The sequence below is a fragment of the Calonectris borealis genome, chromosome 3 (genome assembly GCF_964195595.1).
Source record: "Calonectris borealis chromosome 3, bCalBor7.hap1.2, whole genome shotgun sequence".
In the NCBI taxonomy this organism is placed as follows: domain Eukaryota; kingdom Metazoa; phylum Chordata; class Aves; order Procellariiformes; family Procellariidae; genus Calonectris; species Calonectris borealis.
Window position 1 is genome coordinate 92,631,646 of NC_134314.1, and position 15,692 is coordinate 92,647,337.

Consider the following 15,692-nt stretch of genomic DNA (forward strand, 5'->3'; position numbering starts at 1 on the left):
AACTTTTGTGGAACTCCATGCTCATTTCTTCAATGGTTTTAAAGGTTTACTTTGAAAATCTGTAATGAAAATCTTGTGGCATAATGTCTTTGCATAACTATGAATTGATTATATTCAATGGTATCTGCTTAAAATGTAGGACTAATTTCCATATATTTGTTTGAAGGAATTCCATGCATTTCAATTGATCCTACCCTTTTTTCCTATGCGCAATATGTACTGTATGTATGACATGTTCCATGTGTGGCATGTACTGCAAATTTTATATTATAAGGTAGTTTTGTTTAAGATAACCTAAACTTTTCTTGTTTTTTATTGAAAACGTCAGTGTCTGTGATGATCTCAAGCTATAAAAATTTAATTAACTAAGAACAAGTAAAATCAAAGTGGCAGGTGGCTATTCACTGATATTCTTCAACTTACAGCTACATGTTGGATTTTTTTTCCCTTTAAAGGAGATCTTTAGGTTTTAGATGAATAATTTCCTTAAATCTAACCTATGAAAAAAACTCTTGTTTGAAGGGGAAAAAAAAGGTTTGGATGCAGTGGAATTACTTGTATTTTTGATTACTTTACCAAGAGGTTATGCTAGTCCCAGAGAGAGATTGTGGTGATGCAGTCTCTTGGAAAAATGTTGTGAAACTCCTAAAAGTTCTCTGGTTTATCTCCATAAATCTATTAGAGTATTTATGAAGGATGTCTAACCTGAAGGCAAATGAACTGAACTGAACATGTGGGAATTGTTGGCATTCTAGACAAATTCATTTGACATGCATGTTTTGGTTAAATGGAAGGAATGTTACATCATCAAAAAAGAGTTTGCTTTAATGTAAAAATTCAACCTCTAGCAAAGACATTTTTAAGACTTTTGGAAGGAATTTCCTTTTTAGGAAAGGATTTAAAGAGGTTTTTATTCTTTGGTGGTTGCAATCCTTACTAGTTGAACATTTTATTATGGCATGGAAATGTAAGCTGTTCTTAGAGAGAATTTAGAACCAATGTTTTCCAAAGTTATTGTAGAAATGTGTGAATAAATCATACTTGTTTTGGCTTGTGTACTTTAAGTCCCATTAATCCAGGTCTATGCTGTATTCATCATTTATTAAAAAACATCCTTATGTTCCTCACAATGAGTCACAACCATCAATAACTCCACAAAATAATTTCCAGTAAAAGAGAAGACTGTGGTGCTTCTTGCGTATAAATTTACTAAAATGAAGGGTGGTAATCCGAAATAAATTTAAGATCAACAGATCTGGAGGATTAATAATGCTGAACTGAGATCTGCATATTGTCTGCTTATTGTTTTCATGCTTAGTAACGCATCCCTGGGAACTTTTAATATGGAACAGAAAGTAAAGTCTCTATAGATTCCCTCTCTTTTGTGATGATATGTGGTGGTGTAAAGCAAGCACATTTTTCCTCCCAGCTTAAAAACATGTGATATATATTTTCCAAAAAAAAAAAAAAGATTGTTTTGTCCCTGTAATAGCAAGGAACTCTTTGCTTAAAAAAATGGGGTGGGGGGTGTGCGCATCTCAGAGCATAAACAAATCACAATCTCTGGGTGGTAGCAAGTAAATGTATTGGTAACCAGCATAACTTTGCAAGTGTTTTATTCAGCTGTTTAAGCAGTAAGACATACCAGGAAGTGAATTACAGCATAATGATTTTCAAGCATTATTAAAATTGAGAATTGAGTGCTACTGTGTAAAATTAGTATGAATCATCACCCAGTATTTCTCTGTGTGTGTGTCTTTTCTCTGCAGTGTACCTTGTGATTTTAAGGTGATATTTTTTAGACCTTTTTCATTTCTTCATAAACTCTTAACGCAGGGCGTTCCCATTGAAAGGAGTGTTTGGCAGAAAAGGAGAAATCAGTTTAATTTCTGATTTCCTTACTGCTCTCTTTCCACCTCCAGGAAGAACAGGGGGTGACTGCTATTTCAGTGCCTGTGCCAGGTGATTCTTACTGACAATAGCCTCATCCTCAGGCCTTTGTCACATGAGCAGTCAATCATCTTTACCTCAAAGATTTTTATGTCCTGCAAAATTTTCAAAATTATAATGAAATTAAGAACGTGATCTTAATTAGTTCTGCAAAAGCAACAGTGGATCAATATTCAGTCCTCCATTTCTGTTATTGGACTTTCACAGTTCACATTATCTGAGCATTGTATCGGAGTAGTAATAAGCAAGCAAACCTCCAAATTTTATAGAGTAATTTTTAGCTCCATTTTGGCTCTGGTTAGGATTCTGTTACTCTAATTTACCATCCTGAAATTGTTCTATGATTTCTGATTGCAGCTTGCTAACAGAGGAAGAACAGACATGTTTTTCTTTTCAGTTTGGTATAAATATTAGTTGCCACCTTAAAAACTAGTAAAAGTTGTTTGAGGGTCAAATAAAGGACGGAGGAATTTCACATTGTGCATTCTGAATATTGATTAATTCAGTAGACAGCCCACATTGGTTTGCTGTTTCACTCTCTCCCATGTTACTTTTACAGTGTCTTACGTACCGTATTATCGTAACGTCATGTCTGTGATCCCTCTTCATAGATCTAAGTCTTCAGATGAAGATTTGAAATATTTTAAATGATGGTCTGTAAGATATCATGGGATTTTAATTTGCCTAAATGTCTCCATTGTTGTCATTAACTTTTAGCAGGCAAATTGAACAATTGTTTGTGGTTTATTGCTAGGGAATGAGTAGGGAACTTATGAAACTTGATGACTATGAGTTTTCAAGAGACAATATGGTGGGTGATGGGTAATTTACCTAAAAGTGGCTTTGCAAGACCTATGTAGCTGTCTTTATATGTTTGTAACAGGTATTTGTATGTCATAGCTAGCAGTGAGAACAGATGTAGCTTGCTGCAAAGAGATCAAGCAGAGTTAAACCACTGCTAAATTTCATAGGTTAGTTCTCAATGTGTTTCTCTTCTTATTTTGCTTTTTTGTGAGCAACTTGCTAGTATATGATGGGATTACTGGTTTTTAGTGTTCATTAATATAAACTTATATTAATTTTCTTTAGGTGCTTTGGGGAAGAGAACACGATTTCAGGAAAAATATGTTGCACAGCTTATTTTGGATGTCCAAAGAACAGATGAATTCCTCCTTCCTCACAGTGAACTAAGTCCGGCTCCAACACCTCTAGAAAACTTAACAATGGTATGTATTTGAGAAGAATTGTTTTAATTTCTTAAAATGAAAATGTGCTGAAGCTTTTCTTGGGTGTCTACAAGGGAGAAGTTTGTGGTGCCTAGGAGAAACTTACTTATGATTTCTGAAAGTTTTTGGAAAAGATGTGGGGCAGTCGTTTGTCTAATATTAAACAACATATGACTGTCAGCAAGACAGATGTGGCTACTCAACTAAAAGCATGTTTGCAAATACGATCTTCTACAGTTTATGTATTAATTTCTAGTGCCTAAGAATGATGGACTTAGGAAAACAGGTGAGACAGATTTTCAAAATAGCCTGCAAGGCATCACAGAAATGCAGATTCCTAAAGACTGACAGACATGTTTAGTAACAGTATGAAGGTAGGAATTATAAATTGCTTAACAACCACTGAATTGTTTTAGAATGGCATTTTTCCTTCATGAGGAGAAGTTCTGGTTGGGATTTAAAGTTATTTGAACTTGCTAAAGAAGCCAGAGATAAATTGAGGCATTATGGCCCCAGATTTATTCTTCAGGTTGGAGAGCCTTTATAAAAAAAGGTTATGCCTTGATAGACTTCCAGGTCAAGCAGGGATCTTAAGCAAAAGAATTTCACAATACTTCTTTATTTCTAAATTGAATGCACAAATATCTTAGGAGACTATCCTAGCTTTTTTTGTTTGTCCATTAGTACGTCCTTAGTGTTGTATTGGATTTGATGAAAAGAGATTCACTGCATATATGTCACAACTTGTGCTTGATAGAACTATGTATAGCAACCTATTTAAGGATAGTGAGAGCTCGAGGGAGGCCCCTTGTTGAGTGTCAGACTTAGTTGTAGACTTCAAGTCCAACTTACCTAGAACTAAATGATACGATGCATTGTTCTCAGAGGATCCCTAAATGGTATATTGTATGACTATTTGTTCCAATTATTCACAACTTTCTGAATAATTTGCCTTTGTAGTCTATATCTGATAAGGACTGGAATAAAAATAATGACATCGTTTCAATAAAAATGGCAACACTGTTTTAGGCTGTAGGTATAACCTGGAATGAAATATATAAACTGTGTTCAGTTCTGGGCCCCTCACTACAAGAAGGACATTGAGGTGCTGGAGTGTGTCCAGAGGAGGGCAACGAAGCTGGTGAAGGGCCTGGAGAACAAGCCTTATGAGGAGCGGCTGAGGGAACTGGGGTTGTTTAGCCTGGAGAAGAGGAGGTTGAGGGGAGACCTCATCGCGCTCTACAACTACCTGAAAGGAGGTTGTGGCGAGGTGGGTGTTGGTCTCTTCTGCCAAGTAACTAGCGATAGGACAAGAGGAAATGGCCTCAAGTTGCACCAAGGGAGGTTTAGATTGAACATTAGGAGAAATTTCTTTACTGAAAGAGTGGTCAGGCCTTGGAACAGGCTGCCCAGGGAAGTGGTGGAGTCACCATCCCTGGAGGTATTTAAAAGACGTGTAGATGAGGCCCTTAGGGACATGGTGTAGTGGGCATGGTGTGTTGAGTTGACGGTTGGACTCGATGATCTTAGAGGTCTTTTCCAACCTTAATGATTCTATGATATTATCCTTGCTAATAAAATACTGAATTCATATGTCCTTTTCATGAACAGACCCAAAGCTGCTGAAGTAAGTGTAACGGAAAGTTTGAGAAAGAAAATTGGGATATTTGGAACCTTTAAAAATTAGTTATGCTTACGTTATCCACACTTTCCTACTAAAATTTTACTGCATATATCTTGAAAATAATGCTAGAGAAAGTAAGCACACCTACTCTTTCTGAAAAGTAAAAATATGATGCTAGAAAGGACTTGAGAAGTTTTGGCTATGGGGAGGGAGTTGAGTTTTGTGCAAGTCTGAGCAACTATGTCATATAATTCTGTCATAAGTTACTCGGGCTGCCTGTTAAGGAAAGTTAGGCTTTCTGTTCCCACAGTCTATTTCTGGGGGGGGGGTGGAAATCAGAACCTTTTATTTCTGCATTCCGTGTGTGTCAGAAATTCTGAAAAATAATATTAGTAAAACCATGTGCTGCTTTGAGGAAAAGCTGAGGTATTTCAAGTTCAGACATTTTATTAACATCATGTGTGAGTGTCCTGTCCTAGGGTTGACTAGGTAGACTTCCCAATTCATGTGTTTCTTTTGCCAGGTCTGGCCTCAAATTTGTCAGCCTTGAGTGTATCTTGAAGTTCTTTTAGCTAAAATTGGAGTTAATGCTATTCTCCATCTGCCAAAAACTACCGACAACATCATTGCATCTCTGACTAAGTTTAGACCAGATGCTTGATGTATCTTGTATACTTTTAAAAGACTATTCATGGAAAATGCATAGAAGCTAAGTCTTGAGAGGTGCTGAGAATCTCCACAGAGTTAACGTACATATGGAAAGCTAAAAGGCCTGTGATCATGCTGCATAATTATGCGGAAATTTTCTTGCCCTCTCCAGTGTTCTTATTTTACATCTGCCATTTGCAGATAAAGGAAAATGCTCTATTTGTCTAAAGATAGGGATTGCCCTGGATGAGTGGGAAACTTCCTAAGAGAATTACAAACTCTGCCAATATGTATAAAAGGCCAAGTTGAGACTGGGGACACCTAATTTTCATCTCCTGTTTTGGAGTGCTTACTTCTATGGTCTTAAAGTTCTCCCCCTATTATTGTTCAGTAAGATGACTGAAGAAGTTATTTTGCAATTAAGCGGTCACTAATTTAATTCCATTAAAAATACAACTAATATAGCAATGTGACCGATTGTTGGACTGGTAGCTGGGCTGATTTCTGGTCAAGTGCTTCCTGCTTCCTCTGGTGCTGAGCAGTTATGTTATCTCAGATGGCACTAGAAGGAAAACTATTTGCATTTCAAAATAAATATTTGAGATTGTAAATTCAAAGCTTTGGTCACAGGTCAGCTTTTTCAGAATAACTAAATGATCTGAAAGCACACATTCAGTTAAACTGACAATGTTTCTGTGAAAGGAAAACCTCAGGCTTGAGGTGGTGCATGACCACTCTTGATATGAAATGGTATGTTAAAATAGTTAGATTAGTTTTAAAAAATTCAGAGCTGTTTTTATGTTTTGGGGGAATGAGGAATTTCTTTTTAAATCTGGGAATGGAAGTCATGCTTTAAAACTCTAGCATACAGTTGCAGTATGGTTCAGTTGATCAATATTCATAGTGAAGTTAAAGCAATTAGTGCTGTTTATACAGGGTAGATTTTAAAGATTATGTAGAGCAGAAGCTGGAAATTTTTAATTAATTGCCTTATAAATTAAATTGTCAATTATGTTACACCTAATGAAATGGTATCATTATACTAGCATAGTGCTCTGTTCCAAAATCGTTTTCATCTGGAAGTGGTAGCTAATCCTTATATATGCTAATGTAGTAAGAGAAGAAAATGATGGCATTAAATATGCCTTTAAGAGTTGGAATATCTTCATTATCCCCCTGACATAAAAGAAAATAAACTTATTTTCTTCACATTCTCCATCAAATCACAGTTTAGTTTCATTTATATAGTGATAAAATACTGGTGATGAATCAGATAACCCTCTTTGAAGCATTCCTGTTTGCTTTTTGTTCTTCTGTGGATCCTCATTTTGATCTTGCCAATGGAAGATATTCATTAGAAACAGCTACTACTAGGACATGGAAGGGAAATGAATAGGAAGTTCAAAAAACTGTTAATATACACCCATTTTCTCTTTTTAATAGATTATAAAAACTACTACTGGTAACTAAAAACCAGTAGTACCATAATTGGTTTAAAGACCGTTTGTTTTGTTTTGTGGTTTTTTTGGGGGGGAAGGAGAAATAGTGTTACAGCTACCTCCTCCTTGCTTGCAGCCAAAGGAATCTTTTGTTGTTTCCAAACAAACACAAATTCTGTGAACATAGTAATTTACACTTTTCAGCCACAGATTATATTACTTTCTTCTTTAAGTTAAATGACAGACAATGAACTTCAGGTAGCAACCGAAAAGGTTTGCTCCTGGACAAGTACTTGGGACTTTCCATCAAATTTCCTCTAGAATAAATCATTTAAGGAGTATTCAGTTTAACTTTTACAAGTCTACTGGCTTAGTCTGTTAGTTATCCTATCATAATCATGGTAAATTACTTTCCGTTTTGTTGTTTTCTGATGTTTGTATTATCCTTTTTCAAACAAGTCTAAATTTTTTTCATATTTTGAAGGCATCAATTTCTCTGCAACTATTTGCAACTATTCCTATTTTAAAATACTTTTTCTCCTCCAACAGAATTATGATTTAAATGATGACACAGTGCTTAATGAGATAAAATTAGCAGATGCTGATCAGTACCAGGTACCTGATTTGTGTGCAGAAGAGCTTGCTGTAATCCTTGGAATATGGTATGTTAGTTCATAGTTACTTAAAATACTGCATGAATCATTGTGATAATGAAATAATGAAGTGGTGGGTTGATGAGACATTTTTCCTTCCTTATCATATAGTCTGGCTAAAATGGTAAAAGATTTGCTTTGTATGTGGATAGCATTTTCAGTTATCTCAGAGTGAACATTAGTGTCACAGTTCAGAATTCCAGCGTTTCATTAATTGCTATATTGTTCTCTTATCCTGGAAAAGCTCCTTGTTCTTTGTGCCTCAGTTTAATAGCAATTGGCATTAGTTACCATATGGTGATGACACTTTGGTAAATTTTGAAAACGTATTTCAGAGTCTGCAATGGTCAGCTTCCTATGAGGATCAACCATGTCTTTCAAGAAAAATGCTGCCCTGGTATTCAGTACAATGGGAATACTTGTATAAATTCAGAGCGTCCATTGCTGGTTACAAGCTATAGTACAAAGTCACTGTGGTTTTGCACCTAAGTTTTTTATTTTCCTGGCTTTCAGAATTTATATGCTTTATGGGTTTTGGAAATGGCACAGAAGAGCAAAAAGCAGCTTGAGGTTTGAGGATAATAAGCTGGCTGCTAATGTATATCCTCATTTTCTAATAGAGAAATCCTTTTTCTATGATGCAGTGGTCATTTAGTGGATGACAGTTATCACACAATTTTTTGTGTGTGATTTGTTTCAGAAGTATTAATGTGTCAAAGTAAAAATGGTGACTTTGATGCAGTATTCATCATTCATACCTCTCAAAACACTTTTCTGATCTGAGTTGCAAAATGGTGGAATCTGCAGTACTGCTGAAATACCTTGCCCAAGCCAGAAGGCGACTAGGAGCTGAACAATGAGTGAATCCTAGTTCCCAAGTCTCAGACAGGTATTCCTCTGCAGGGGCACATGGATGTTACAAGATCTATCTTTGTGATAGGGTGACAGCAATAACAGGCCAGCGAAAGCCTAGTGAAACAATTCAATGGCATAAGCTAACGACCCGGCATTTGGCAGTAGTTCCTTTGTGGTGTGGGGCTTTTTGCTTGTTTTGTACCACACGTCATAATATTTCTCTCTCCCCACTCGCCAAAATTTTCAGTTATTTTTCCCCTTCTTGTCCTATAAAGTGCAGTGGAAGTCATTAGTGGAGAGAAGATTGTTTCCTTTCATATGCCCATTTCTCAGACTGCAGCTTTTTGAAGGAATTCATGAGTAGAATATGTACTGTGGTATACTTTATATTTTCTTTATTCCCCAAGGTTTAAACTTGTTTTCTTTTCGAGGCCACATCTAGATCCAGTTTGAGGTCAAAGGAGTAGAGTGAACAGTGGCTTGACATATATTCTTGGCCAGGTCACTTTGTGTCTTTCACACTGACTCAAGTCAAGGCAAAGCCTTCCCCTTCCTGAGAAGCATTTTCATGTGCACTTCATTTTTTAACACAGTATTGTCTTATATTCAGATTATATCATCCCTCCTGCCTCTGTCCTTCTGAAGGAAACTTTAATTTTTCTATTGGTTTTTCTCTTTTTTCTTTTTTTTGTGAAAGAGTCGAATTTGAATTTTACATTGGCTGGCTGCACGGTAGGTTTCTTGACCACAGTGTGTCACTTTGAAACCACCACTGTCATGCTCTGAATAGTGGCTAGAAACCATCTTGACTGTCATCTGTGTGTGTACATTATAATCCAAGTGGTATGTGAGTTTGGCAGGACTCAAGGCAAGAAGCTCATTTAAGAGACTAAAAACAACCAACAAAAAAAAATTTTCAGTGCTGCTTCCCCATAGGAATGGTAACTGCCATTCAGTGGGTGGGATAATGTTAAACAACTGAAACTATTTCAGTCGTAGATGGAGACAAGATTTCATATCCAGCCATGTTGCAGAAATGTTAGTAGAATGCCAGCTTTGAGAACTGTTCTTCTGAGGGGATTTAGGATACGGTCCTTGCGACTGAGTGGAATTTAGGCTTGGATTGCTGGCTGTATCTTTGGTGTCTATACCAGCTATTGGCATATCAATTTGCAAGGAAGCATATACATGTTAAAGCATTTAGCATTGGCTTTTAAGCAAAACATACTTCTCAGACCTTAGCTATAGGAAATTCCTTGCTTTTCTTTCATGCTTGAGGTCTTCAGTTCTGTAGAGTAAATACCTCATTTCATAATTAATAGGTTGGCTTTAGAATTCCTTCCTGTTTCCAAAGCAGTTCTAACTAGGCTTTGTTTTAGGTCTAGCACTACCTTAATGGTATCTGTTGTTGACTGCCATTGTGAGCAGTGGGTGTTTTTTCTAACGCAAATAAAGTTTTAGATGCTGGCCTGGTTTGTTGAAGAAAGGCAGCCTGCAGGTAAAGAAAAAGAATAAATGTGAGCAAATTTTTTCCTATACATTTCACTGTGCTTGCTAGTATTTGTTTTACAGCAAATGTCAGAAATGCCCTTTAATTCAACTGAGAATTTTGTAGCTAAGTAATGTTGACTCAAAATCAGCAACATGCAGAAATGTTTGTGGATAGCAGAACAAACTGAAAATTGTTACAACTTTCAGAAAATGCTTAATTACAATTACATAGGATCCTATGGAATTACCTGAATACACGTAACGTTTCCTGCTGTGAAGTAAGTTTCATTTTCAAGTAGGTTACAACGATCAAATGGCTAAACAAAGTGCTATTACAGTATCACTACAAACATTTTCATCTCCTCCTCCCCAATAACATTTTAAGAGGATATAAAATATTTTTTGAAGTGTTGAAATATCTCATACCAGCTGTCTTTACAAAAATCCAAGGAACATCTCATGCAGTATGCTTAAGCCAGCTTGTAAATAACGTGCATGAGCCTCAATCAATTAGATTTTTTTTAAACCTCTCTGTTACACTGATGCAAGGAAAGAACAACTTATTTATCAGTAATCCGTTTATATAAAAAAGTAGCAATGTAAACTGTACCCAGCCATTTCTCTGTGGCATTTGTAATTTGGGGCAGTTTCCTTTAAAGTGTTTGGCTATTCTATTTCTTCTCTGCAAATTCCTTTTCTTCCAAATACTGAACAGTCTGCGGAACTAAATCTAAAAGAAAGCATTTGCCTCTTATGATAATGAAACTGTAGCTAAAACAAAGTGTGGAAGGGGGAAAAACCACCCCAGTCTGCCTTGCTTACACAAAGGTTTCCTATTCCATCATATCCAGATTTTGTAGTATCTGTATAGGAAGAAAGTGTCTAGAGGTGTCTTCAGATCATCTCACTGCAGCAGTAATGCAACCTAAAGAAAATATTAAAGAAACTCATAGGAGTGCAGAAGCATCACTTGGTAGGACTTTTTTAGACTTCATATGAAAATAACTAGTCATGATGGTATAAAATTTATTTTATAGTCAAGCCTTAAAACTGTGGCCAAAACTTTGTATAGAGCCTCGAACCAAACTTTCAGAGGCTGATGGAAAAAGATATTAAAGTTCCAATTTAAAAGTAAAATAAAATAAAAATATAAAAAAACCCAAGAATGGGCCAATGTGTGATTTAAATAATATGTTAATATGGTATAGATGCCAAAATGCTGAGAATCTGAGAAGGGAGTATGTTTTCCTTGTCACTTAGAAATAGCCCAAATTAGATCACTGGTAGAATAGACAACAGCAGCTGTGTGTCAGCAGCTTGGGAAGAAAATCCCTTCTCATCACTTGATTCACCATTTTTTAACAGGGGAAAGCTTTTAGAAATTAGATACGGCTGTAGAAAATTCTAAAAAAGCAAAGAGAAATGTCCAATGGCTGGTTATTTTTTAATCTTTTGCTGTCTCTCAAGGATCAAATCAGGTCAAAATAGCGTGTTATACTGGAGGTACCTCATCTCAGTCAAAGACTATGCACCAGTCTTCAGTTGGTAAGGAAAGCATCAGGAAGCCTAACTCTTATTGTACAGTAATACATTGGATAATAATATATTATACAGTTTACACAGTGAGCTGTAGAAGTGTACTTGAAACAGCTTCATAAGCACTAAATAGCATTAGGACTAAAGGATTTTTAACAGAATTGCCAAATATGAGCTTTTGAATCAATTGAGTAATTAGAAAAAAAAACCCCAATATACATGTTGGCAATGCAAACATCATGGGAAACTTGGGTAGGTGAAACAGGAAAACATTTAGCTACTTGAAATTTGAGACTCTAATATTAGTTGGCTGGCTGTTCTCTAGTCAATGGAGAAATTAGTACCTTCAGAGGGTGATTCATTTTGCTTCAGGCACTTATTTTACAATGGATTGAATCACTCCCTACATTTATCTGTATTTTTGTATGGGCTATGAAGGAAGCATAGACAGTTAGCTAGATTAAAGGCCTAAATTTTACATGGTTAAAGTTAAGTAAGATGGATCATGTGCTTATTAAGATTTTATATTTTTATATATATATATGATTGCAGCCTTCTTTGTGCTTTATAGCAAGGTCATGCTATATAGCTTGTAACAGAAGTACAAGACAATGGCAGGTAAATAACTGTTTTTATGTGTTTTTATAAGAGAGAGCATTCTCTCTTCCGAGCCATTGAGATGGAAAAGGTTATATTAAACTGACTGTGGAAGGCCAGAGCTTACACATGTTGTCTTATGAAAGTAAAAGCTATAAAATAAAATCTTGGACAGCATTAAAGGTGATGAAGATTTTTCTCTTAAATACTTTTTGGCACTCTGGCCATCTTTACAAACATATCATGTAAGTGTAAATTTTTCTTTTTTTGAAACGAACCAATTACAGGTGCCAGACAGTATAGTGATCTCACCATGGTTAGTTTATGGCTGTTTAAAATCATTGCTACGAAATATATTGCTGTGCACCAGTACATATAGCCGTGTGAAGAGATTTCACTGGGGAAACGAACTTCCTGTCTTGCTATTCAGAATGCTCACATAAAAAAACATTAGGCTCTCTTTCGTTCACAAAATTAACACAGCTGGTAGAACTGCATAGAAATACAGCAAATACTCATAAAAATGCATATGTGGAAAGTCTGACCTATCTATTCTTCATCTATCTCATGCTAGTTAACTGTAGTTTTAAGTAGCTACCTGAGGAGCTTGAATTTGCATTGTCTGCACTTGCAGAGAGGTAATGTGCCAGGAAACATAAGCAAACAAAAACTCAGCAGTTGTCTTCATCCATCTAACTTCATATACTCTGTCTTCAAGAGTGGCTGTGAGAAGGTACCTAAGGGTGAATACCTAACAGGGCAAGCACGTGTTGCTCCCTTCTCCCTAATACTTTCCCAGCCTCTAAACGGTGATTTCTTGAGCCTAATCTGGCTTGTTTGTATGGCAGCCCTCAATGGATCTCTCAAATATTTGTCATCTTCCGTTGAGCCTATGTAAATTTCTTGCATCGGTACTTTGGCAAAGGTGTCTGTCTACATATTTTGTGTTTGCTGATCAAAAAAACCTCCTCCAGGTAGTTTTGGTTGCCAGTAGCTTCATTTAGTGACTTAACTCTCTTATTTCCTTACAATTTTGAAAACCTCTGCAATGTCCCTCTTTGGTTAGTCCTAGCCTAATCAGAATTCCTTTTGTATAAGTTGTTACATGTTTATAAGGCATAAAACATCATTATTCACCATCATAAAACAACAGTCATTCTAGCTGTCTGTTTCTGAAATTTTTCCAATACTGAATTACTGCTTTTGAAATGAAAGGTCCAGAACAGAACATTATATTCATGGATGGACAAAAAAAGGCTTTATGTCATATTTTATGTAGGCTTTATGTTATTGATTTGTATACTTTATGTAGTATGCCCCTGTACGTTATTCTCTATTACTTTCCTAATTAATTACTCACATTTTGATTTGCCTTTTTAACAGCTGCCTAGTATTGAGCTAATGTTTTCATGCAGCTGCAGTGCTGTGAAGAGTTGCTCCTGAATAGAATGGTCAGATCGGAGCCTATCATTTTTTGTGAAGCTAGGGCTGCGTTTCCTATTGTACATTGCTTGGCATTTTTATTTTATTACCCTTTTGCTCTATCCTGTAAGGTCTTTCTGCAGCTCCTTATTGTCTATTCACATCCTTACTTCAAAGAATGTCATATCATTTGCAAGCTTTCTCACTTCACTATACATTCTCCTGTTCCAGTTTGTTTATTAATATTATAGCACATGGATCACAGCACAAAACCTATGCAGGATTACAATGGTGACCTTCTCTGTTGGGATGGCTGACTATTTGTCTCATACCATTTCCCATTTTTTAATCAGTTATTGACCTTTGCCAAGACATTCCCTCTTATCTCATGAATATTCAGTTTCTTTGAAAGTCCTTCTTGGTGAGGGACTTCTCAAAAAAAATCTTACAGAGATCCAAGTTGATTTCATCAACCAGCTTATGTATATCCTCATGCTGGTTAAACTTTCCAAAAGCCCCCAACAGGTTTGTAACACCGGAATTTTTTTTCTAGTAGCCTGGCTGACTCTCCCCATACGCATTGTATTTGTCCAGATATCTCTAGTCCTTCTGTTCATTATATAGTCTCTTCGTACCTGCAACAGATACTATGCTTAGTAGTTACAGTGATCCCCTGACACCAATTTTAAAGGCTGGCATCATTGTTGCTGCTCTCTTATCTTCAGACACTGAGGAAGTTTTAAATGAGGACTTATAGGCTGCTTTTAGTGTCTCAGCTATTTCATCCCGAAACTCACTTTAAACTTTTTTTTCTGAATACTGTTTGGTCCTGTTAACTTAGCATCCAGTCTCTTGGCATGTAACCTCTTTTGCAGCTTTTTAATTTCAGAAAGATTCTTCTTTCCTGTAATTCTCTCCCTTCCCCAAAAAGGCTCTCTTGTGGGAATTTTACTATGTTCTTCTACAATAAATTATAATGCAATGAATTCAAACAGCTTTTCTGCAATGGCTTTTATATCAGGGCTGTTTTGTGGTCCTCCGGACTCTCACAATTTTTGTTCCTGCTGTATTGTGAGGATTTAGCACTGATTTTTGACTCTCTTGGTTAGTTGCTCCTTAAATGCTTTTTGGACTCCATAATTATATTTTTAGAGATATTTCGTTATTATTATTTAATATGCCAGTTTTTGATCCTTTCTGTGTTTTAATACAACTTCAGCTATTTGAAGAACACTGTTTTGTTTTTAATAGCTTTTAACAATGTTCTTTAACATTGTCAACTTTGTAAATCAGTTCTTGAAACAGGAATTTTTAGTCTTAATCCAAAAAGGGATACTTTGGAATGATTGCTATTAATTCCACTGTTACAAAGATGATAGCTAATTAAGTCCCAAACTATAACTAGTTAGTTAAACTAGGTACCTTATCCATTAGCCTGCCAATGTAGATCTGATTAAAGAATTGGCTGTAAGTTGTAAGCTATTGGCAATTAGCTTTTGCTGATTTACTAGAAAATACTTTTTTCTGCTGCAGAGTAGATCTTACTCTAACGTTCTGTTTTATCTGTCTAAAGAATGTCTATTTATCTTTGTTTTCTTTCCCTCTTCTATTTCATTCAACTCCCTAAGACAGGATTCAAGAATGAACAGAAAATACCTTGCAAAGCTGAATGATGTGGTGATTAGTGATTTCTCTTCATATTGTTATGAAAAGATGCCTCATCATAGATCCTACAGCAACAGATCCTAAATTCCGCTCTGATTTCAGCTCCTGAAATTCTCTGGGGTGAACTGCTTAACCTGTCCTTGAAATCAGAAGAAATACAGGGTATAGAAGTGAAATGTTCGTAAAGTACTCTGACAAGAGTCATTAGAAATGCTTAAAACCAAGCTACAATTCTACTCTAGATTCAGGTTTAAAATATAGCTTTAAACTTGATTTGATTCAGTATGGAAAATCATTAAAACAATTTCATTTTTCTCTTCGCTTTCAAGGTTTGCATTACTGTATTTATGTGTCTTAAAGCATTGTACATGGATGTGGGAGAAATGGAAATTAGAGACCTGTTTTAGCACTGCTTTGATCTGGAAGAACTACATCTGTATGCTTCGAAGAACTGTGACAAAAATCTATCTAGAATAAGGAGAGGATTAATCCTTTCTGCTTGAATCAATATATCTTTAGGATGCTGAAAAATAAGTTCCAATTTTGTCAAAATTCAACTGTCCCTTGGTTTGCCTATGCTTTTTAA

General features: G+C 35.9%; 1 protein-coding gene across 1 annotated transcript in view; it reads left to right on the forward strand.

Moving 5' to 3' along the window:
- The window catches only part of TTC27 (tetratricopeptide repeat domain 27), a 138,252-nt gene that overhangs the window by 27,426 nt on the left and 95,134 nt on the right, over positions 1–15,692 (forward strand). The window contains exons 7-8 of the mRNA XM_075146694.1: positions 3,040–3,176; positions 7,437–7,549. Of these exons, the coding sequence (XP_075002795.1) occupies positions 3,040–3,176; positions 7,437–7,549 (250 nt within the window). The remainder of the gene's footprint in view (positions 1–3,039; positions 3,177–7,436; positions 7,550–15,692) is intronic.